At 45.0% G+C, this 22,851-nt stretch overlaps 1 protein-coding gene across 2 annotated transcripts in view; it reads left to right on the top strand.

Annotated features, from left to right (window-relative positions):
• NEGR1 (neuronal growth regulator 1) overlaps positions 1 to 22,851 on the top strand; it is a 295,442-nt gene that overhangs the window by 225,799 nt on the left and 46,792 nt on the right. For both annotated transcript variants that reach the window (XM_040611163.1, XM_040611164.1), the window contains exons 5-6: positions 6,591 to 6,711; positions 12,029 to 12,180. In XM_040611163.1, coding sequence (XP_040467097.1) covers positions 6,591 to 6,711; positions 12,029 to 12,180 — 273 coding nt within the window. The remainder of the gene's footprint in view (positions 1 to 6,590; positions 6,712 to 12,028; positions 12,181 to 22,851) is intronic.

Genomic DNA, 22,851 nt, shown 5'->3' with positions numbered 1-22,851 from the left:
ATGGCAGGTCCAGTTCTCCTCCCTCGCATGCTCCCATGTCACCTTCCTCTGCTGGGGATACATAAATATATATTTTGGGTCAAGAACAGCTTTACCTCCTGAGCAGTTTTGTGTAGGGACAAAAGCGAAAGGGCATTGGTAAAACTCCAATTAAGCAGAGTCTCTCAGCACCCACTCACAAAAGCCTTTCCCAGTAAAGCAGTTTACACATACTTCAGAAAATAATATCGAGTAAGTTCCAGTAATTTATTTTCAAGTCAGAAATGAAGCATTTATTTTAAGTGCTCCTCTCCATAGGGATGAACTGTGGGAGAGGACTAGGGAGAGTAAACCTACAAATACGAGTCACCAAAGCCCGATACTGCTGACAGATATATATATATAATGATAATTTTTTTTCTTTTCTTTTCTTTATATAACTATTTTTTTAGGAGAGATAAAAATGACAAATACATTTAAAATTATTACGCTTACACAAGGTTTTCTTGTTAGCATCACTGTTTTACTTTACCGCAGCATCTTCTGTCAGCCCTCTACCTTTCCTCGTACAGCCTCCCCTGGGGAGCTCCCTGTGTCCGGCACCCCCGGCCTCCCTCACGCAAGGGCTCCGCTGCCTCCTGATGCTCTCGATCTCTGAGACAAGGTGTTACCTCCTTGCGTTCTTGTGTGTTTGTTGTGACTGTTATTTGTAGCGAAGTGCTCTGCATGCACTCAGGAGCACATCTGTGTGTTTGCAATGCAGCTGGGGTCCCTTCCCGTGTCCCTGGGGAAGAGGTAAGCCTGGTGAACCCCTGGCTGTGGAGCTGGAGGGAAGGCTTGCTGCAGCCTTGCCTGCCCTGCGCCTCCCTTCGGCCTCAGATTCTGTTGCGTTGCGTCTTTAACCGAAATTTCTCTTACTTTGCCAACTGTAATTACTTTTATTTAAAACTTATTAAAGCTGCTTTTGCTTTTTACCTTTTTAAACTTTCATTAGGTCGTTAAGCCTGCGTCCATCTGTATTTATCCCTTGCCTTCCACTGCGCGCTCAGGGCTTTCGCTAGCGGCTGTTTGATCCATCAGCTGAGCAGAGCAGGATTGCATCAGTGATGATACCGAACGATTTTCTCTAATAGTTTAAGTCATCATTATTGAGCTCCTGGATGAATACATTTTCCTAGGTGGCCAATACTTGCTATTGATTTCCTAAGCAGCTGTACAAACCCGAGAGCAGCCGCCTGTGCCTGGGGCGGTGGGTGGTGGGTGACGGGGGGCATTACCTGCTGCAGCACAGGCAGCGATGCTGGTGGCTCTGGGAGGAGCATTCCTCATGGTCCCACAGGAGGCATCTCATTGCCATTGGGATTGAGCAGGGTTTAAATCATCCCCCTCAGTAATTCAAGAGGGTCAGATCAGTCCCTCAGTGGGGAGGGGAGCCTGCTGTGAGCCCCCTTCTGCTGTCCATAACACCCTGTAAAAGGGTGTTGGCAGAGGGTTGACAGGTCTGTGGTGATACAAGAGAAAATAAAGCAAGCTGTAAAGAGCTGCAGGAGGATCTAATGCAGCAGAGATGATCAGGCAAGGGTGATCTGTGCCACTGAGCCCTGTTGTGAAGCGTGGGAACGGGTGGGGGAACCGTCACCATGTCTGTTTCAGGTATTTTTCTAAGTTCTTGAGGTGCTACTTGGGTGGGAAAATCCTGTTGTTTATTATAAGGTCTCCCAAACACCTGCCCATCAGCCCTGGCTGGAGGTAGGATATTGTTATCCTCCATCCCTCTCTTCACCTAGATGGTTTGACTGATCTTGTGCATCCCCGATGCACTGGGAAGCTCTGGGGTTGGAGAAGATCGTTCACCAAAAAAACAATATATATTGGATAACAGTGAGGGCAGAATTGAACTAAACCTTCTGAGCACTTGTTAACGTAATATATTGAGCTTTCCTCTTGCTAAATTATAGGTATTTAGCTCAATACAGTATTCCTTCTGACTGCTATAACCTCAAAATCTTTTACATAGGAGAAAACACAGGCAGCTCCAGCAGCATGACTGACAGAAATAAGATCAAAACATGAATTTCTTGTAAAAAAAAAAAAGTCTTTGCTGACTACATGGAAAAATATTTAAAAATATATGAAATAGTGGAGGCCCAAGAATCTCTTCCCATGTCTCTTTCCAAAAGAAACCTCAGCCACAAGAACAGCAGGTGTTGAGGTGTGTGATCTCATCCGGAGGTACTTGGTCTTCCACACTGCTGGAAGCGGAGGGGCCGGGGTGGATTTGGGGCTCAGCACGTTACTAATCAGCGTGCCAGAAATCTGCCTGCATTGCATCGTTTGTCTCTATACTGTGAACAAGAAAATAAACTGACAATGAAAAATCTAAGAGAATGGTGACTGAGCTGTCTTCAGCTTGTGTTTTTATACCAGTATTAACTGGGGATTTCCTAGAGCAAAGAATATTGATTTTGATGTTTATTCTGAACAAACAGAAGCTGAAATCCTTCTGAAAGGGAGAGCCAAGAAAACTTCCTTTTCAGAATTTTCCAGTATTTTCCCAAACAAAACTCTTCCTCACCAGACAGCGAAGCTGGGGATGGTGATTTGTAGCTGGGATCCAGCCAGCATCCCCTTACCAGCTGCACTGGGAGTGTGGTGCCTGGGGCCCCTGCCTGAAAACGCATTGGCAAGCTGTACATATTTATGCATCATTTAATTTAAAAATTTATTACCAGCAATGTTCTGAAGTTATTTAAAAAAAAAAAAAAAAAAAAAAAAACCAAGCCACAAACCAACCAAAAAAAAACCCCAAATGACCAAACGCAACCAAACCAAAATGATAATCTGCCAGAAGCCACAACACAGCAAGTGAAAGGTGAGAAGGCCACGCTGAAGAGGCATGAAGGTGGTACTTTTTAGGAAATAACTTTCTATGTGACTCAGGCCTTTGCTGGTCTTTTATTTACTCTTTCTGCTTAGCTCAAGAGAATTAAATATTGTCAGGGGAGTGTGCACACAGTGTGGTATGCTAACAAAAAACTCCTAAATTTGAAACTAATCATCCTATCTACTCTGAATTTGAAAAAACCCAAATATTTTCACTCCCTTTGCATAATGCAGAAAAATATTTGCCTCTTAGTACAAAGCTTTCCAAGGAGCTACTGTGCAGTAACATGGAGAAGAGGCTACATGAAGTACTGTTTGCTGCTATTTAAGGGCTTGCAGACCCCGTGGAACCCGTGGGGTGCTCCCGGCTCCTTTCTTGCACAGGGCAAAACCCACCGTCACGATAAATCTTCCTGGTGTCTGTCAGCACCTGAAACGCAAAACCCACAGTCACAGAAAAACCTTCTCAGCATCTTTCAGTGGTGATGGAAATACATGAGATGTCAATAGCTTAAACTCAGCTTCCAGGGGATGAAAGCTTGCCCAGTGTATGGATCCAGTGCGTTATTCCAGTACCTCTCCTAGAATTTCTTCCGGGTGTTCCCCAAAATAGATTGTATCTACTTATGCCTGCCATGTTCGGTTTATTCCAGGGACAGCAAATCTCCATCCCTCCCTAGGGCAGGTTTCCTGGCACTTCTAGGAGACAGGCCCATGGAGCAGGCACCGCTGGAGATTGTCTCAAAACATGGGAGAGCTGTGACAAAAATAAAAGGTTATCTGTGAAGGAGAAGTGTGGGGTAGCATCCACCTGCGGGTGCACAGATGTAAGGTGGGAACTGGGTTGATGCCACAGAAACCCTGGGGGGCAGTGGGGGGAAGAAACCCCTGTGAAGTCAGCAATGGCAGGATGTCATCGTGGGTAGGAGAGCACCACGTGCGAACCAAGCTGAGCAACCTCCCTGCTCCACTTGGCAGCATCTCCCCAGTGGTGCTGCATCCCGTGCCGGGCACGCGCTCAGGCAAAGCGTGGGTGAACTGGGAGGGCTTCCAGGCACTGCAGAAATCACACGTGTTTCTTGGGGAATGTGATGGCTGACATGAGGGAGAATGAGTGGAGTTTTTTAGGCGGAGTTTATTTAGGTAAATGAAGACTGAGAGAACGAGTGAACAAGTCTTTAAATGGGTAAAAGTTTTCTTCAAAGAGAAATTTAGACTTGCTCTTCATATCACCAGGGACAAAATAATTAAAACTTCAGCAAGGTGCATACCTGCAACTGTGCAGATAAGCAAGTGCCAGCGTGTTGCCACCCAGGCAGGCTCTGGGTGTCACTGGAGCTTTGAAGCCTCAGGATGGAGGGGTCTCTTGGGGTCACCTGGGTGGGCTGACCCTGCTTTGGCTAGGTGGGTGGACCAGGTCCCCCCAGTAAACCAGAACCACAATGTCAGACAGGTACGGGGGTGACAGGGAAACAAGGTGGTATTTCTTTGAGTGCCAGGGGTCTGGGGTCAGTGTTCTGCACCTGGGAGACCCAGGACCTGCCTGCTGAGGGTGGTGTTCCCCAGGAGCTCAGCAGCATATCTGGGCCAGCCGCAAACATGCCAGCCAAGTGTGAATTAATGTTGGAGAAATGTCCCAGGAGTTCTCTTGCAGTGCTTGTGTCTTTCATACGACTTGAGGGAAGTGGTGGGAATGCTGGCAGGCCTAGGGTGGGTGGAAACCCTGTGTGAGAGGCAGACCTCCTCCCAGTCATCATCCAGCTTTTGGCAGCCTCCATTGACCATGTGCCCATGCAGCAGACTTCCATTTTCTTCCATCATTCTGATGATGCTTTTGTATAGTTCATCTCACACAATTTCGGCTTTTGTGTGGTTCACCGTGGACATTTTTAGTTGTTATTCTTTCGAATGCTTCAGAAGCACAAGCTGAACTATGAGCTTCGTGGGGCTCTGAGTAGGTACTGGTACTACCTGGTGCTGTAGGAGCAAAGGGGAAATGTGACCAATTCATAGTTCTTTGTGTGATCAGTCTCTCTCCCCTCAAAGTCATTTTTTAAAAGTCTTGGTTGCACAAATTGCTTCATTTCTCAGGAAGGAGTAAGCTTTATATGTCCCTGTTATTTTTATGCAGTAACAAAAAAAAAAAAATCTGATTTTATACCTATGCAGATCATGGAGAAGCAGTCATGCAAATTGGTTGTACGTTAATTATCCACTTGAAATTTTAATGTTACCAGTTGAAAGGTAATGAATTTATTGATTGGTCTGATGTAATCATTGGGGAGAGACAGCTGAAGGCAGAGTGTGTGTTTGCCAGCTATGGGAAATCGCTGCCTGCCTGCCTGGCTCGGAGTAGGATGTGAGCAACGGGCAGGAGAGAACCAGTTCTGTGGGTAACCCCCCAGAAATATCCTCACACGGTTTTGTCAAACACAGAGACTTGCACATAAGTGCTGAGAGCACGTGTTTGCTTTCCCTGGGCTGTGGCAGCTGGAATCCCGTGCAATGTCCTCCACATCTAGAACAGCATCGTCGATGGTGTTGGTGAAGGGCGGGTGTGCCATGAGATGTGCAATGGAGCTGGCCCGGCCGCGTGGGGAGCTGGGTGTCACTCTATCATTCATATATATGATGCCTCTTTAGCGTGTCTGGTTCCCGTAAAAGATTATGGTCTCTCCACGTGGCACGCTGAGCGATGGGTGAGATGGGGAAAGAAGCAGATGAGAAGCAGTCAGCGTTTCACACGAACGTAAACACCTTAAAGCAACATCTGGAAAACTGCTTGGGAAAAAATAAACAGATTTTTATTTATAAGTCCTGTGGTTTTGTTTTTATAGCATTTTTATGATGCACATAAATTATTGTTTAAAAACAGAAAATGTAAAAGAAATTCCAGGGAGAAGACAATTGTTGTTCAGCCTTTCCTTTGATAGTCACTTTCCTGAGGAATTTGTTGTCTTTTATTTTCAGCTTAGGGACACCTTTCACTGGCAACTGGAAAGACTGACAATGGGGGTTTTTTATCTTTATTTGTATCTGTAGTTCTAAGCTTAAAATGTTCATTGCTATTTACAATGTTTACTATTTAAAAAGAAAATATATTTACTGAAACAACTCTATATCCAGTGTAATACTGGAAAAGTCACATGTTATATGGTGTTTACGGTGGGCTCATAAGCATGAAGGTAAGTTTGTTCTTTTAATATGCAAAACAAGATCTCAAAGCTTGTCTGAGCCTGGGGGTTTCTGAGGTATTTGCAGGAGAGAAGTGGTGCTGGCCCTGCCTTCGCTTTGGACCCCGCGTGCTGGGTGCTGCCGTACCCCCCACCCCCAGCTGTGGGACCCCGCAGCCTCTCGGCTGGCACCGGTGGCGGGACCTCGTGTGGTTGTTTTCCAATTCTCAGGTTTTAAATACGTCTTGTACGACACGAACACAAACAGTTATACTTTATGTTGAGTAACTGAGTTTGAAAACCAGCTTTTTTTCAGTATGGGATTGATCTCTTCATGTCTCAGTTGTGTTTCTTACCCCAGATACACAGAATATATATCAGAATCTGCTGTGTGGGATAATTTTTACACTGCTGGAAGAAAACATGATTGAATGTGAATCAAGCTGGAAACCACACGCCAGGCTGAGAGTGACGTAGAGCGTGCTGAAGAGAAGCGGCGTTAAATAATCTGCATATCTAGATGCAAATATCCATTTTACAATTCTTTTTTTTCAGTTGCCCCCACAATTCAGGAACTTAAATCCAGCGGTGTGATGCTTGGAGGGAACGGACTGATACGGTGCGAAGGTGCAGGAGTTCCTGCCCCGGTCTTTGAGTGGTACAAAGGAGAGAGGAAGTAAGTAGCCGGCGCTCGCCGACCCCTCGTGATGCTGGGGATGCTGCCCACCCACAGGGGCCAGGGTGGAAGAGAGGAGGCTGCCAGGCTGGGTTTGTCCCCCGTGATGACAAGTCCAGCAGGCTGTCCTGAAATTAATGCTGGGCTTTAAACAGGGGCCGCTTGGAGGTGTTGGCTGCCAACAGCCGCGCTGCACAGTTTCTGGGGGAGTTTGGCTGTTTCCTTGTGGTTGTAGTTTCTGTGGTCAAAATCAAGGTGTAAGCAGGCTGCCCGGCGTGATAGCGGTGACTGTAATAATGAGCCTAATGTTTAAACACGCTTTGGTAATTACAGCCTTTTAAGTACCACTAAAAGGTTTTATTTTTCTGATTAAATGTATAGGTTTCCTGCTGAGGGTTTTTGGGGTGGAAAGGTTGTTTCATGAACAACACTTCCGACCCAGCTTTAACGCGGGCGAATTTTCATGCAGTTGTGCTATTAGCGGTCCAGGCCAGGGGTTTACAGACTGCAGGCGTGGGCAGAAGCGCTGCAGCACGGCACCCCTGGGGGGCAGGGGAACGCGCTGTGCTCCACCCCTGCAAACTGACCACGTGCCTTGCTGTGCTGACAGTCAGCTGCACTTTCAGGTCATTAGCACTAGGTAATGATAACAGGCATCTCGGTAGGGTCATCTTTATTTTAAAACCCAGCTCGTTAAACAGGTAGATATTTTTCTTTTTGAAAAGGGAAGTTTGTTTTACAGCTCTTAGCTCGCCTAAGAGCATTATTTCTGTTAGGTTTCTGCATTGGTGCAAAAGCAAGTGGACACTGTTCCTTGCAAACAGCTGTCTGTACACACCTTCTAGCTTCTGGAATGTCCTGGCTTCCAGGTGCTGGGTTTCTCAGCTCGAGCATCCCGTTAAGCATGGGAGTTGACATGATGATATTGGTGACCATTTTTCATAGAAAGCCATCTGTCAGCTCATCTCTCACTGGCCAGCTGCTCCCCTTCAGGATCATTAACTGCTCATCTTCCTTCATGACTTTTCAGAGCAGTCGTAACTATTGCTCTTTGACCATAGCCTAAAGCGTTCTCTAAAACAGTGTAATTGATCTTTACTATATATAACAGTAAACGTTCTGCTTCTGTTAGCAAAATTCACCTGCATCCTCTTTCCAAAGATGCAGGTCACATTGTACCCATGTTGGGTGGAGTCGCAGCAGAAGGGTATTTTATGTAGCTATTGCAGCGCATGTTTTAGCACTCTGGATTCAATTAGCTGTTTCCAGTGTGATAATCACCTTTCTATTTATAACATTGACCAAATCCTTTCCTCCTGAGCACGTTCAGTGCCACGGCAGCAGCAGGGAAGACTAAGCAGAGCATTTCAGGACGCCAAAGTTGTGCCTTCTGTTTTCTGTTTCAGTTGTTGTATCACCCGAGGCTGGCTATAATCAGCACGAAACGTACCGACCTGTTGTGTCTTACTGCTCAAATATGATGTTAAATCTAATGGTCCATCCTTTATCCTTAAACTGTTGTTGGCAGATACACTAGACATACATGACTACAAAGGTACTGGGGTTCTCTGAACCTCCATCACTTGCAGGAAAGAGGAAAATACGTCCAAATGGGGTTTTTTCCTCCAGTATATCCCATTTACCTCGGGATGATGGAAAGCCATCACAGAATGAGCCTTGGACAGCTCGATCATTGTTTTAATGCAAAGTTGAGAAGCTCTCACAGGTAGTTCAGAGTAGAGTCTACATTATCCTGCAGATAATTTGCAGATATACTACAGGACTGAATTTATACACTGGGAGCGCATACCCTGCTATATTTTCTGCTAACAGAATAGAGAGAATCCCATTTACTTAGGCTTGGATTGGGACTTTTTTTTTTTTTTGTAGAGCAGTATGAATTGTTGACTAAATGAACAGTGGGAATTAGATCTGAGAGCTTAAGTATATGATCAGTGTCTGAAACAAGCCTTTTGGGCCTGTAAACTGTATTGTTTTTACTTAGATTAATGTAAATCCAAACCCACAGTTTCCAGACTCCAGGGATCATCTCATCATAAAATAGCCATTAAAACTAAACATAAAAGCAGTCACAGACTGCATCTAGTTAAAGCTACTGGTCTTCAAGGCAAAGAGCTTGCAGGACTGATTCTACCTCGTCACCAAGTCGCAGGCGCTGCTGTGGGGCAGGCTGGCGTGGGTGCTGGCAGGGCAGCGTGCGGCCACGGCCTGCCCGGCCGGCTGGGGGTGGGGGTCCCACGGCCCCTGCACTGCCGGAGCCTGGGCTGCTCCCCAGGGAGCACTTCGCCTCTCCCCTTGTAGCTGGGGAAAGGCGAGGAGGGATCTCAGGGGCAGGTTTCAGATAATTTTGAACTTCATCTGTTGGATGCGGTGCCTTGAACCCCCCGCGGGGGCTGCCAGGTGGCTGCGCAGACCCCCGACACAGGGAGGATGGGGTGAGCTGGGAAGGGGCTGGAAATCTGGAGGAAAAGGTAGTGAAAGTATCTTAAAATTATAGAAGTGTGTGGCTTCTAAAACTGTACAAGGATTCCCTGCAGAGAGGAGAACGGCGGCGCTGTGCCGACCCGCAGTTCCCGAAATGCGTGGCTGTCCGGGTGCGTTATGTTACAGGGTTACACAGAAATTAGTTCTTGGACATTAAACAGCCACAGGGAAAGAAGCCTGAAAGTCACCGATGGAAAAATATTAATTCCCTTATCCTTGACAAAGCAAACAAGGCTTACATTTGAAATAACAAAACTCATTATTATGGCTTAATATATTATAATAACGTGAAGGTATTGAAATATGAAACCAAAGGTGGGTGCCCTCGGGGCTGGCACTGGCGCATGATCTCCTTCGGATGCATAGGTGTAATCTCTGGATTAAAAAGGAGATGGCTCTTCCCTTCATGACTGGTGGGACAAAGCAAGCAGTCAGGTGAAGAAGTGTGTAGGGTGGCTGCACACAGCTTAAAATGCCGTTCCAGCCTGAGAAGTAACTTGATAAAACCCAGACAAGTAATAAACGCCGTGTTCAGTCAATAAGCTAAGCAGAGCAGCACACGGGAGTAATTAATTTAAAAGTAAAAGCATCTGGTTCTTACAACTGCAAATGGAAATCCTCAAAACTGCTGAGTTTATGCTAACTAATGCAGACTCCTCAGTCCGTTAATTATGTGGCTTATTGATATGCATATCTCTCTGATTCCATTTACCCCACTTCCAATTCTGCCTCCCCAGCATCAGGCAGTGCCTGGCAGGGATGTGGAGGGAAGGAGACTCTGTCCAAAGGGTGTTGGCCAGAGGTGGGAGAGGGGGAGGGGAAGGGGTTTGACCTGGCACCTGCAGCACTTGTCCTTTTGGCAGCCTGGGGAATGCAGCAGATCACCTCAAGCAGGCGCAGTTTTAGTTTTTTGATACCAACGTCACCTCTGGTGGGGCATGGGGATGGCAGAAATCCCAACACCTCATTGTTTTGTGGACAAAAAACCTAACAAACAACTAAACCTTACAGCTACAAAACAGAGATGTTGTAGTTCAAACCACAGTTATAGGCCAAAAGGATGGAGATGGCTGGGAAACAGCTGGTAGGAATAAGCCATAGGTGGAAGTGGAGGCATCGCTCCCAGGTCCCCTGGGAGAGAGGATGGGGGGGTTCAAACCCCCGAAAGGCAGTGGGATGGGGTGAGGGCCATGGCTGCAGCTCCTGCCCTTCCTACCGGTGGAAAGATCTGGAGGGGAAAGCTTCTGACCTGGGGCCGAAGCAAGTACCTGCTGAGCACCCATCTGCTCTGCCTCCCCCAGCGCCACGCATTGGCTGCTGCCACGCTGGTAACACCATCACCAGCTGCGAGCTGCGGCATTGGGAGTGTGGTGGCAGTGGGTGTTTTGGAGCAGAGGAGGTTATTCTGCAGGAGAGGCAGAAAGAGGAGGGACAGACCTTGGCAGTTCTAAAAGCAGAACACCCAGGTGCAGAAGCCCGTCCCCTCTGCCTCTCGCAATGCTGGAGGAAAGGTGAATCTTCTAACGGCAGCTTGCACCCCAAACAAGGCATTTCATTCCTTTTTTTTTTTTTTTTTCTTGCAAAACCACATGTGTCCATGTGTGCTGTGTCCTCTCCCCAGCAATGGGCTGCACAGAGCAGACCAGTCTGTTACAGCAGCACAAGGTGCGCAGGGAAGAGAAACCCCCCCCCCGTTCACGCAGCAGAACGGAGCTATTAAATGGGGACAGAGGCGCCCGTCTAACGAAGAGGCTTATTCAATCCACAATACACAGAATTGCAATTAATGATAGACTTGAAATGTTTGTGGGCAGAATGCTAGCAGATTGGATTTATTCCCAGGATATATGATTATATCTTTCAGTGTATCAAACGACAATTGTGTACGCTAATCTGGAGCTCCGCTCTTAATGTGAGATACAAGGAATGACGAGAAAGCAACTGTAGCCAGGGTTTTAATAATGTGGTTGCCCTTCTCATCTGGTTTGATCAGATGTGGTTTACCTACAACAGCAACATTTAAACTGGTCACCTTTCTTTGCCTGGGTGCAGTAGCAGCGCTTCTGACGTGGCTTCGGAAGCAACATCAAGAGACCTGCACGTTCCTATGGAATCTGGGGTGGGAAGCTCAAAGCCAGGGAAGTGGAGCCCGGTGAGAAGAGCCCTAGTTTGGCTTTTCCCTACACTCTGCTACCTGGTTTCCTCTGCAGGCTGCTGTCTCGGGATGCAGTGCTGCTGTAGCACATCTTTCCTAATTGCCAATGTATTTTGTAGCTGTAGAGGCTGTAAAATAAACTGGTCGCAGCCCTACGTAGCCACCTTTCTGGCTACTTAATCCTTGCCTGCCCTCCGCTGGAGGTGTGTAAGGACACAAGCAATCTCCAGAGCCAAAAAAAAACGCTCTGAAAGACTTACTGTAATATTTTCCTTCCCCAAATAGGGTATTTAAATTTTTAGTTAGGTTTGCCCAATTTAAAATCTAAGCTCTCCTCCGATCCTGTGGCCAGGCAGGCAGTGCCGTGGGTGTCAGTCTTTATTTTCTCTCAGCTGTAGGACACAAAGGCAGAAACTTTCCTTGGATACCCCGCAGCTCCAGCGTTGCCCGTAGCCTCTCCGATCTGCCACTATGGTAACCTTGCTTGCCAGGCTACATCGGCAGCTTGCAAACAGCTTACTAGCTTACTGTGCTCCCAGTTATGTCTGTAAAAAAAAAAAAAAAAAAAAAAAAAAGGAAAGAAAAAGAAAAATGAAAGAAAAAAAAAGTTATTGCATATGGTATATGAGTTATAGAAATTTTCTTTTTGCTTTCTAGACTGATCAATGGTCAACAAGGAATCACTATTAAAAATTATAGTACAAGATCACTTCTTACTGTTACCAATGTGACAGAAGAGCATTTTGGCAACTATACATGTGTCGCTGCCAACAAGCTAGGGACGACCAATGCCAGCCTGCCTCTCAACCGTAAGTAACGTGGACATGTGGCAAATGTTCATGGTTGTTTGTTTCCACGTACATGGATTCAAAAGCAAAAAAATAGTAGTATGGTGGGTTTTTTTCCCTGGTTTCTTCACAAGGCATATAAATACCACTGAGTTCCTCAGTACTGGGAAATAATTCACCTCGTTATTTATTCCGTGCTGCAGAAGGGTTTCTGTTCTGACAGTGATGGCACATTTTGGGGGTATCAACGAGTTATGAATCCACAAAAAACCCACAGCTAAACCCAACCCGCCGTCGTGGTAGAGACAGAATTAGCGTGGCAAAATCTTTCCCCTCAGAATAGTGATAACGGATCACTGAGGTACCACTGTAAACAAAGTCAAAAACTTTTTCAGCAAGTTTTGAAGAATATACCGAGCGGAATAAGCGGGGTGTGCCGGAGCCCTGCCCACATGGTGGCTGGTGGGGCACTGGCCCCTGGCACAGGCAAGTCGCGGCAGGCTCGGAAGTTAAAGCCTTTGGAAAAGACGCAAAGGGTTGCAATAGGCAAAGCAAAGCGTTGAGATTTTTAGCATGAAGGTTACCTAAAATGGGTCTCAGATGTCCTGCTTGAAAGATATTTTTATCTGTGAATTTGTAGTATTTCACATTTGTTGAGTATTTAGCCATCTGTTAGTGGCATCCAAAGATGTTTGTGGTTGAACTTCAGGGCTGATCTGTTCTAGTAGTGATAAAACTGAAAGGCAAAACTTACAAAATATCCTACGTGCTTTTCTCTACATAAAGATATTCCTTACTGAGTGGAAATGTAGATTTTTAGTCGCTTAAATCCTAGGGTTATTGCCTTCTAGTCATGAAACCTCCTTCTGAATATACTTCCTATATGATACATATTGTCAGGATATTACTGCAGAAGAGATGCAATAAGCAGAAAATAGCACGAAGCCTTTGCTGTCGTTTTTTTTTTTTTTTAATATTTGAGAAATCATTAAAAAATGGAAACAATGTTACACATTAAACATAAAATGCAAGAAGTGAAAACAAAGGAATAGTATGTCAGAAGCAGAGATTATTTGGTGTATTTGCAAATCAGAGAAGGTAAAATGAAGGTTTGGTTTAATTTTGAACAGAGCAGAGCTGAATTTGTCTCTGAGTTCTGCCAGGATTTTATTTGCTTTAAATTTTGAGATACCGTGTAGCCACCCTTTAAGAGCACTTTAAGATGCAGGGGTTGAAGATGTCATGTAAGTATCAAGTACATTGTTACAAATCATAAAAATAGATGTTCTCCATCATGAAAGAGATGGGATGTGTGAAGCAGAACAGTCTGAGAGAAAATACTGAAATCTGGGTCTGATCCTGACCTCATGGAATGAAATATGGGGGTGATGTTAGCTCAGAGGTTTGACTGAAAGACCAGAATGAAATGTCTTATTTTATACTATGATTTTTTTTTTTAATTCTAGTTGAGAAACAAGGAGAGGTTTCCAAAAGGTGATGATCTAGATTTCAGTTGGGAATGAAGATCATTTGGTGGAGTTTTTTCTTGCTCATTTTGTATTAAAGTTATGTAGAAAGAGTATCCTTTAGAAAAAAAAAAAATCACAGGGTAGCCACTTAAGTGTGGACTCCTTAATCCTTCAGAGTTAATTATTTTTTTTCTTGTGAAATACTACTCACACTTTGGTTTGATGATAGCTGAACATATGCGCCGATTCAGGTACGTGTAGGGGAAGTGTTAGCAGCAGCTAAGGGTTGCTTGCAACATTTGATAGTCAGATATAGGGTTAAGTATAATTTGATCATGTTACTTGACAAATGTTAAAAATTACACGTTGGTGTCTTATTTCAGCGTGGATTTTAAACTGCTAATTGCATTGGTGCAATACAGTCTGAAAGGCAGAGTGGCTGGAAAAGCATCATTAGAGCAGCTGCCAGTGAGGGCTGCGACTCTGTGTCCCCCCCACACACCCCACCCCTCCCTGTGCCAAACCGCAGTGGGTGTGCGGAGGGACGAGGGGCTCTGTCAAGGCACAGGGGGGTTCATCAAGACATGGGGGGCCTTTACCAAGACACTGTCACAACACGCAGCTACAGCAGGAGTGCTTCAAATCCTGAGCGCGGATGCCTGCACACCTCTGCTGTTTGGGGTTGGCACCTTGCCCAGTATCGCTAAGTAATTGTTAATTGAGTGTTTCTGTCTGGTGTTGGGTTGGGTTTTTCCTAAGAAAAGTGTGTATAGCAGAGTTAGAAAAATCTGTATTTTCTTTCTTTGCACATTCCCGTATAATACATAAATGACATCATGGCTGTGCACAGCTGGGAGCCTTTCTCGGGTACAGAGCTAAGCGTATTCTCGGTTATTGGCATCTGCGTCCTATGGAGATATAAAACTCAAGGATACCAGAAAAAGGATTATTTCTTCTACTACCGAGAGGGCTCTGGCCTTCTGTGATCTATAAAGGCAACCTTGAGCTAATAGAAAGTTATGAAGCGGGTAAAGGGATGTCAGGACAAGGTAAAAGCTGACTTTGTGTGGCTGCGACACGGACTGAGTGAGGGAAATGGGAGATTAATGGAGCTTCACCCGACGGTGCCTGCGGGGTGGATAGGGCAGGGGGAGAACTTGCCTGGGGCGTCTCTGCTCATCTGTGGCCAGAGGACAACCTGGCAGCTGGACACCCAGCAGAAGGTCACCCAGAGCCACTTCTGTCCTGGGGACAGATAGCCGGGCTGGTTTGCCAAACCACCCTCACGTCTGGGGAGTTACAAGCATTCCAGATTCCGTGAACATAACGAAATTTATCTTATCCCTACCTGAAGGCTGGTTGGCCGTGTCTAAGATCCAGCTATTAATAATGAATTCAGCAGCTGTAAAACAGAAAGACTGAGCCTTGTGGGAAAAATACAGAGAAGCAGTGGATACAGAGAGGCAGTGGTTTCAATAAATTAATAATGAATGTCAATTTGCTAATTATTCATGGCTAAGTCCTCCATATCATCCAAAAGCGTTGAGTTTTGTGGGTAAGCGTATGAAGTGCGTGTTCCCCCCAGAGCATCCGTGTCAGGAGCATTTGTTGGACACTCCCATCCCAACATCTCTAGGTCTAATTGATCAGATGTTTAGCACTGTCTTTGCAGAATTCCTGGTACTTCAGAAGAATGTAGTCCTTTCCTGTAAATAAAGCATGGATTTACTGATTCATTAAACCCAGGAGATGAGGCATTACGGTGTGTACCCAAGGTAAGAGGTTCCATCTAGAGGGGCAAGGAGCCAATGGGGGATGGAACAGCCCTTCTATAATTGAGCAGGTTTTGCTTTTAAATCAGCGCAATTTTAATTCAAGACAAAAGGCACTTTACTACAAACAAATTAGCAAGACCATTGCGAGGGGAGGGAGTGATCATTAACCGCTGGCAGCAAGGTAGGTTTATTCAATCGTCAGCCAAAACTGAGATGGTCTCAACTGCTGCTAAAGCAGCGACGTCCTTACTGAGACGTCCTCCTGCCCTTGCACTCTCCCGGCCAGAAGCCACAGGTGGTAGTGGAGTTCTTACTCACTCTTACGAAAAATGAGTTGTGGTGGAAGGTTTTCCCTGGGTTAACGGTTGGACTTGATGATGCCAAAGGTCTTTTCCTACCTGGATGATTGATTCTGTGATTGTGCCTTTCATTGATGAGGATAAAGGTGGAGCCACTGCACAGCCCCTACTCCCTTCAGCGGGGCGTGGGGTGAGATGCTGGAGAACCTGGGCCAGGCACGGGGCTCAGCTCTGCTCTGTGGCACCAACGGAGACGCAGGCGGTGTAAGTGAAGCTGCAGGGTGCATCGTCGTAGTATCCTGGCTCAGTCAGGGGTGCAACACCAGCCCCACACCACCGCGGGCCTGGTAGGCACCACCGTCCTCAGCTCCTCCGCCTGAGCACTCGTTAAAGTAGGACAGGGGACTGAGTGCTTGTTGAAAACCTGCATTTTTATTCCGCATGTAGATTTAATCTATACATCTATAGAATCTATAAGTCTTCTTAAGAGGCTGTTCAGAAAGGTATTAAGTTCACTGCTACATGTGTGTTCTCTGTGTGTCCCCTGAAGATGTCATCCACAAAAGTCTGGGTTCATGGCAGCCATCACCTCACAGAAGATGAAAATAACCATTACTTATCCAGTAGATACATGTGTTTCTTCTTAAGTAAAGGTTTTTTTTTATTATTTATAAAGAGCACCTCCTATACATTCCCCAGTATTTTTAGGAATGCTATAACTAACTTGTCTGGAAAGGTGGTACCTTTCTTTTTTTACAAGAAAGAAAGAAAACTTGTAATACGGAAGAAGCGTTCATGTCTGTTGCTAACAGCTGCCAAAGAAATTACTTCCTTTAAATGGCTGGTTGTATGATCCACAGGGGTTACTGATGTTCAGGTTTGTACAGAAATCTTAGATATATTGTCAGTAATTATTCAAGAACATAAATAATTGTGAAGAGCTGCAGAAAAGGTCAGTAGTGGCATTTGGAAGGAGAAGGAACATAGCAAGGTGTGTGAGAGATGTCATAGTATTTTATGTGCTAATTTAATTGCTACAACTAAACAGAACTATTTTATTGAACAAGCATCCAACTGTGAACTTATGGTTAGTGAAACACGCTTATAATCCTGTCTCAAACATCTCTACATGCCAGGAAGCGCCAGACCGTGCCCTCAATTTATGTGTGTTGATTGCATTGTGTCCTGGTTCCTACATAGAGATTCCTAATTAAACTGCTGTATTAATTTTTTTAATACATGGAGTTTCATGTCTGAAATGCAAAAAAAAAAATAATAATATTCTTTCAAAAATTTAAATTAATGCACTGTAAATCGCACATAATGCGTAATGATATACGTGTTCCTCAGTGGCACTATGTATGATCAGTGTAGCAGTGGCTGCATCTACCGGAACATCAAAGACCCAGAGGTACTGGGGGTACGTGCAGAGTGGTGCAATGGCTTTGCTATGAAACATCTTCTAAGCAAGAAGAGAGGCAACTGTTGTACATGGTAATTTCCTAGCAGTGCTTTGTCATGAAAATCACAGAAAAACTAGGCTTAAACGGACCTTCAGAGATCACCTCAGCCATCTGGCCAAGGGGATGCTCGTGACGCTGGCCCTCACTGGCCTTGATCCATAGTGACCCTCCACCGTTGCTATCATTTTACAGTATGCTTCTTTCCCTACATTAGTAACTTTTCCTTCATATTGAAAACAGATGTTTTCTTACTGCAGCTGGAGTCTGTTTCCACCATCTCAGTCGCCATCGGATGAAGAGAGAGCAGGGTTTCTCAGGAGTAAGATGACATGAGATCTGGGCAGAGGGAGGGGAACGCAGTGCCATGGCAAAATAATTCTCTCCAAGAGAATTATTTCTATTACTATTAGAAGAGGCTCTCAAAAGCCTCTCCTGAAATGAGTAAGGGAATGTTCCAGAATGAGTTCCTTCAAGTAGCGATAAATGCATGCATTTGCACTACCATCACTAATAATGGTGGTGCTAGGTTGGCCGAGCAGGCTGGCTGCTGGGACAGGTGCCACTCCATCACCATTTTGCAGTGGTGGTTCAATGTTGTGACACCTGAGCAGCGGTCGTATTCCTGAAGTGACTCTTCTTAAACCATGAAGGTTGCCGTATGCCGTTATTCCTCCTCAAAGGAGCAAGCTTTAATCTTTTTTTCCTTTTTTTCTTTTTTTTTTGCTGAACATAATCAGAAGCTGGGATGTGAGCTTCTTAGCCTCAGCCACCCCAGCGCCGTACCTAGAACAGAGGGGCCGTGGGGTGCAGCTGTGCAGCAGGGACTCAGGGGCACCGCGGGGGTCGGGGTGCAGCAGGTCTGGCTGCCGGGCACTTGGTTCCATGCGCTCCCCCCCTGCCCAGTGCGTGGCCCTGGCTGCAGCCTGAGACCTCCTTTGGGATGGGCATTTGTTATTCTGCCTGGAATCAAATTCTCCTGATGCAGACAAGGTTTGGGCTGCATGGCCGGCCATGCTCCTCTCCAACACTAACCTCTGGACCCTCCTGCCTGAATTTTCCCACTACACCCAGGCTGCATGCGGGCCCTGCAAGGCTGCTGCTGCTGCAGGCAGTCCTTGTCACCAGGCATTTACATAGCTCTTAGTTGTCATGCAAAGACTGCTTGGGTTGTCTTCTGTTCACATAGTTTGGTGTCATCGTTAAACTTGGTAGTTGCATTTTATTGACTGAGAAATTGTGTTTTAGCGTATTTGGGTATGTGACAGGTTTCTGCTAAGCTTTAGCTCCATAGCTTTGCCTGGCCTACCGCATTTGACATTTCTAGAAAGAAATATACTCTCCGGGGAGATTCCCTTTGTGTCCACAGTTTCAGCTGTTGTCCAATTACCTAAGAAAGATTTTACTGTTTTATCTCTCAAATACCGGCCTGCAAAGCAAATCAAACTTAGATTTGCATAGTTCTGTGTTATGTCTCAGCCAGGTGGGCTTGTCTGCACCAAAAAGAAAAATAATTACAAAAGTATATAGATATATCTATACATATATAAAAATTAAAATGAAAATTCCTGTAGTCATTAGGAGCCTATTCAAAGACTGCTGCATTCTGTCAGAAGACATTTATTGATTTAATAAGGTTTGGCTCATGCCCAAGGTGCCCTGTAGACACCACTGTGCAAAGAACTGGTGCCAGGGACCTAATTTTCCACTGGGGGCATCCTTTTCTGTCCTGCCCCCCAGGGCTCCAGTCATTGCACTGATCTGCTCATCCAGCTCCCGCTGAGCACGCAGGGCAGGTCTCTTCCTCCGTGTTTCAGGAGGGGTGATGGACAGGGAACAGATCTGAAACCCATTCTGAGCACTTCCAGATCACTTGTAAAGGGGTGGTGGCCACACATCTGAGCCATCGAGCTTTCTTACAGCTCCTGACTGGCTGCAAGGGATGTCCAGGTCCACACCTGTAAGGTTTCACGCTATACCCTTCATAAAGCCAAGGCAAATCTTTGTGTCGTGCATTGTCCCATCTGGAAGCTCATAAGGTACATGGGAAACCTCTTCTGTTACTGGCTGAAAGTGGTTTTGCTTCTGCCCCCCCCCCCCTCCCCCCCCATGTATGCTCCATCTGCAGCGACCAGGTTTCTGGGCTGCTTACCACATCCAGGTTGGCCTAATAGAACTGATGGTTATAGGAGAGGTGATCCATCATGGAAAGGACCTTTCCTGAAGTTGGAGACTGGGATGGACACCCAGCTCCTGATCAGCATGTTGAAATTCAGGAGATTAGAGAAGCAGGGTCATAAATCTGGGAGTCAGTTCCTTGGGGACCTTTCTCAAAGATCAAGGTGCATTCATCAAAGGCATTTTAATTGAGTCATTATGTTTCCAATGGAAAACAACTCTGAAAAATTTCAACCATCCCCAATGGGTTTCACAGGCAAGGTAGAAAGCTTTCTTCTCTCCCTGTTCTCACGCAGGGTGAAATGCAGGCACACAATGCAGCTGAACAGCACACAACTAAAACAGAGTTTTCCTTACATCATAAGTACACCTGGGGGACCAATTTCATCAGATATTGCTGAGACAAGGAGCCTGGCAGAGTTAAAAACTCAGCAGCTTAAATTTATATATTCATACAGAATAAGATAAATGGCCAAATCCTCCATTTATGTAAGTTGTAATAATTCTGTTGGATGTTGGTTTTGAGATCCTTTCATATGGATGCCAATTGCTCCTCCAAGTAGCAATTACTGAGAGTTAAGGAGACATTTTCTTTAAAAACATTTTCCAGCTTGAGCTCTCCTATGAACTCTAGGACAATAAGTGACTGAGGTGGGACAAGGTAGAAAGAACTTGTCTGAACAAGCCTGGCAACTTGTGTTTCTCCTTGACATTTAGAAGAAACTTTGAAGGCCTGAGAGTGTATCTGCATTTGATGAGGGGGGAAAGGAAAAAAAATAACCCCCCAGTGACCTTTGCTATGGACCCTCACTGAAGTTGCTGTTATGTTTTGGTACATCTGTGTTTCTATTCTCAAATTGTGCAATTATAACCATAGCTAACAATATTTAGACACATATTCTTACTGAACTGGATAAATTGGAGAGGTTGAAGCGTGTCTAGAAGCATGTCGAAATGTTCATCTTAGGTATCAGTTAATTATGATGATTAAAACATTCAAGGTCGTCTGTGGGACTTATTTACAGCATGCTGCTGAAGGCAGCAACTGCCCATGCCCCGTCAGGGCAAGGAGCACCAGCGGTGAGAGCTGCTCTTGATCTTGAGGTTCTTTTCAAGGGGTAGAAAACCTTGAAGTCAATAAACTTTTTAGAAAAATTGAAAATCCAAAGAATAAGTGTGGAACAAATGGGATGAAAACTAGAAATGCTGTAATGATAGAAACATATTTTACAACTCAGTCTGGAACACAGACTTCATCCTTGGCCTCAAAACTTTTGCAGAATGTGAGGGGAGGTTCATAAAGTGGCGATAGGAAAGCAAGGATGAAAAAATTCCCATGTCAAGATATTAAAGATGATTAATGTCTATCTTCTAAAGGAAAAGAGGCTTATTGAAATATTGTCTAGTCTAGAGAAAGTGTATTAGGAAGTTTTCTCATAAAACAAGCCCAAGAGAACTTTCACTTATGCTAATCAGTGGCAAATTTTAAACTTAATGCAAGGCACTTTTCATTAAAATATTATTAAGTGTAGAAATTATTTTCTTAAAATGTTGTTGAGACCAAAGCTCATGGGGCTTTAAAAAGGAATTAGCTATTGATCAAGGATATCAAGAATTTTCACAAAGATCACAGAACAGGTTTTGAACCCAAGACCTCATTATTTAACAAATAGTCCAGCAGGTTAGAAAATGCCATAACTGAGATAATTCATCAAATAAATTCTAGGTTAACAGAAGCAGTTGTTTGAAATCAAGCAATGTTTGTCTGACAAATGTCTGCTTCTGTTGTGTCAATTGTCCTCTATTTTGGTTTTAGTAATCTCTGATTTAGAGACAGAGATGGTCTCCACAGCTTCTATTTAAATTTTCCTGAGAGCTGTTACATGTTCCTAAGCATCTGAAATCTGAACAGTTTGTGAACTGAAGCAAATTAGAAAGAAAAATAAATAAATGTATTTTTTTTTCGCTGCAGGAAAGTTAAAAATAGATTCAGAGATTTAAAAACGAGAAGTTTTTCAGTGAGCCCACACTATAAACACTAATTAACCTCTGTACCGAATCACGTAAGTAACAAAAAGTTGAGGTATTTCAATAAGCATCTAAAATAGAGAACTCAGTGTTATCCTTAATTCCACCTACAGGTTTATATGTTGAGATTTTGACTGGATTTTCAATAATAAATTGAGTATAAAAGCTTGCTCTTCTCAGGGCTTTTCCAAACCTCAGGCAAAAAAAAAAACACATTAATATCAGATGCTCAGATATTGCTTGCAGTATTAGAAATTCTCAGTGAAAAAGATCTATGATGAATTTTTCAGAAACGCACTTTTTTCCCAAACATATTATCACAAGTAAGAAAGCTGATTTCTTGACTTTAAAATGTTCTGCGATAAGGTACAACAGAAATGTAAAGGTTACTGTGTGGTAAGGTGCTGCTGCTGTTACAGACCTTTTCTTATAGACTGGCCTGTAAAAAGGTGTTCTGGTTTTTAGACCAGGCAATATTTAAATATACTAACTTTATTCAAAACTAAAACACAAACCTGTGAACCTGATCGCTTAAATTCTGTTAATTTACTCAGTTAAAATGCTGTTCCAAGAAAAAGAAAAAAAAATATGTTTAAATTACTGGAGGTGTGAGGAAGAAAGCAACAAGTCCCACGAAGTAACCCCACCGTAACCCAAGGCACATCACCATATAGCAGGCATGTACAGCTTTTATTTCTTTAGCCAATAAAATGTACATCTGGTACCAGCCCCTTCTCTTTGCTGATGCTGTTGCTGAGCTTTCCAGTGCTGCAAGGGTGTGAGGCAGTGTCTGTTTCTAGAGAAACTAACTTTGGGGTCAGGATCCAGCAGTGGTTTATGTAAATCCCCAGAGACTTTACTGGTTTTAAAACTATGAGTTTACAGCTAAAGGCAGTTCTTGTGCATTTCTTCACCTTCTTCAGCAAGGTAAATCGCTGTTCTGCTTCATCTAGAGTTCAGCTGGAAACGTAGATTCCTGCTAATATCAGAGCAGTATATTGTATAAAGTATGTCTGTTTCAAAATAGTACTTTTAACTGAATGGCTAAGCGGTTGGCATTCTGATGGGGCTTAACACCCGGCGGCAGCTCAGCCCCCCCAGCCGCTCGCTCCCTCCCCCCAGCGGGGTGGGGAGAGACTCGGGAGGGTGAAAGTGAGAAAACGGGTGGGCTGAGATGAAGGCAGCTCCCCAGGTACAGCACAAGCTGTGTGCACAAGCAGAGCCAGCCCAGGCGTTCCCCCAGCACCTCCCAGGGCAGGAGGTGCTCAGCCCCCCCAGGGCAGCAGGGCTCCAGCACACCTAACGGGGCTGGGGGAGACCAGCGCCATCGCTGCCAGCGGCCCCCCTTCCTCCTCCTCCCCCCAGCGCTCCGTGCTGAGCGTGAGGCCGTACGGGGTGGGTACCCCTGGGCTCGGGGGGGGCAGCTGGCCCGGCCGTGTCCATCCCCCCCCAGTTTCCCGTATCCCCCCCAGCCCTCCCGCTG

This window comes from Falco naumanni, chromosome 11 (genome assembly GCF_017639655.2).
Source record: "Falco naumanni isolate bFalNau1 chromosome 11, bFalNau1.pat, whole genome shotgun sequence".
Taxonomy (NCBI): domain Eukaryota; kingdom Metazoa; phylum Chordata; class Aves; order Falconiformes; family Falconidae; genus Falco; species Falco naumanni.
This window is presented reverse-complemented; position numbering and strand designations above follow the sequence as displayed.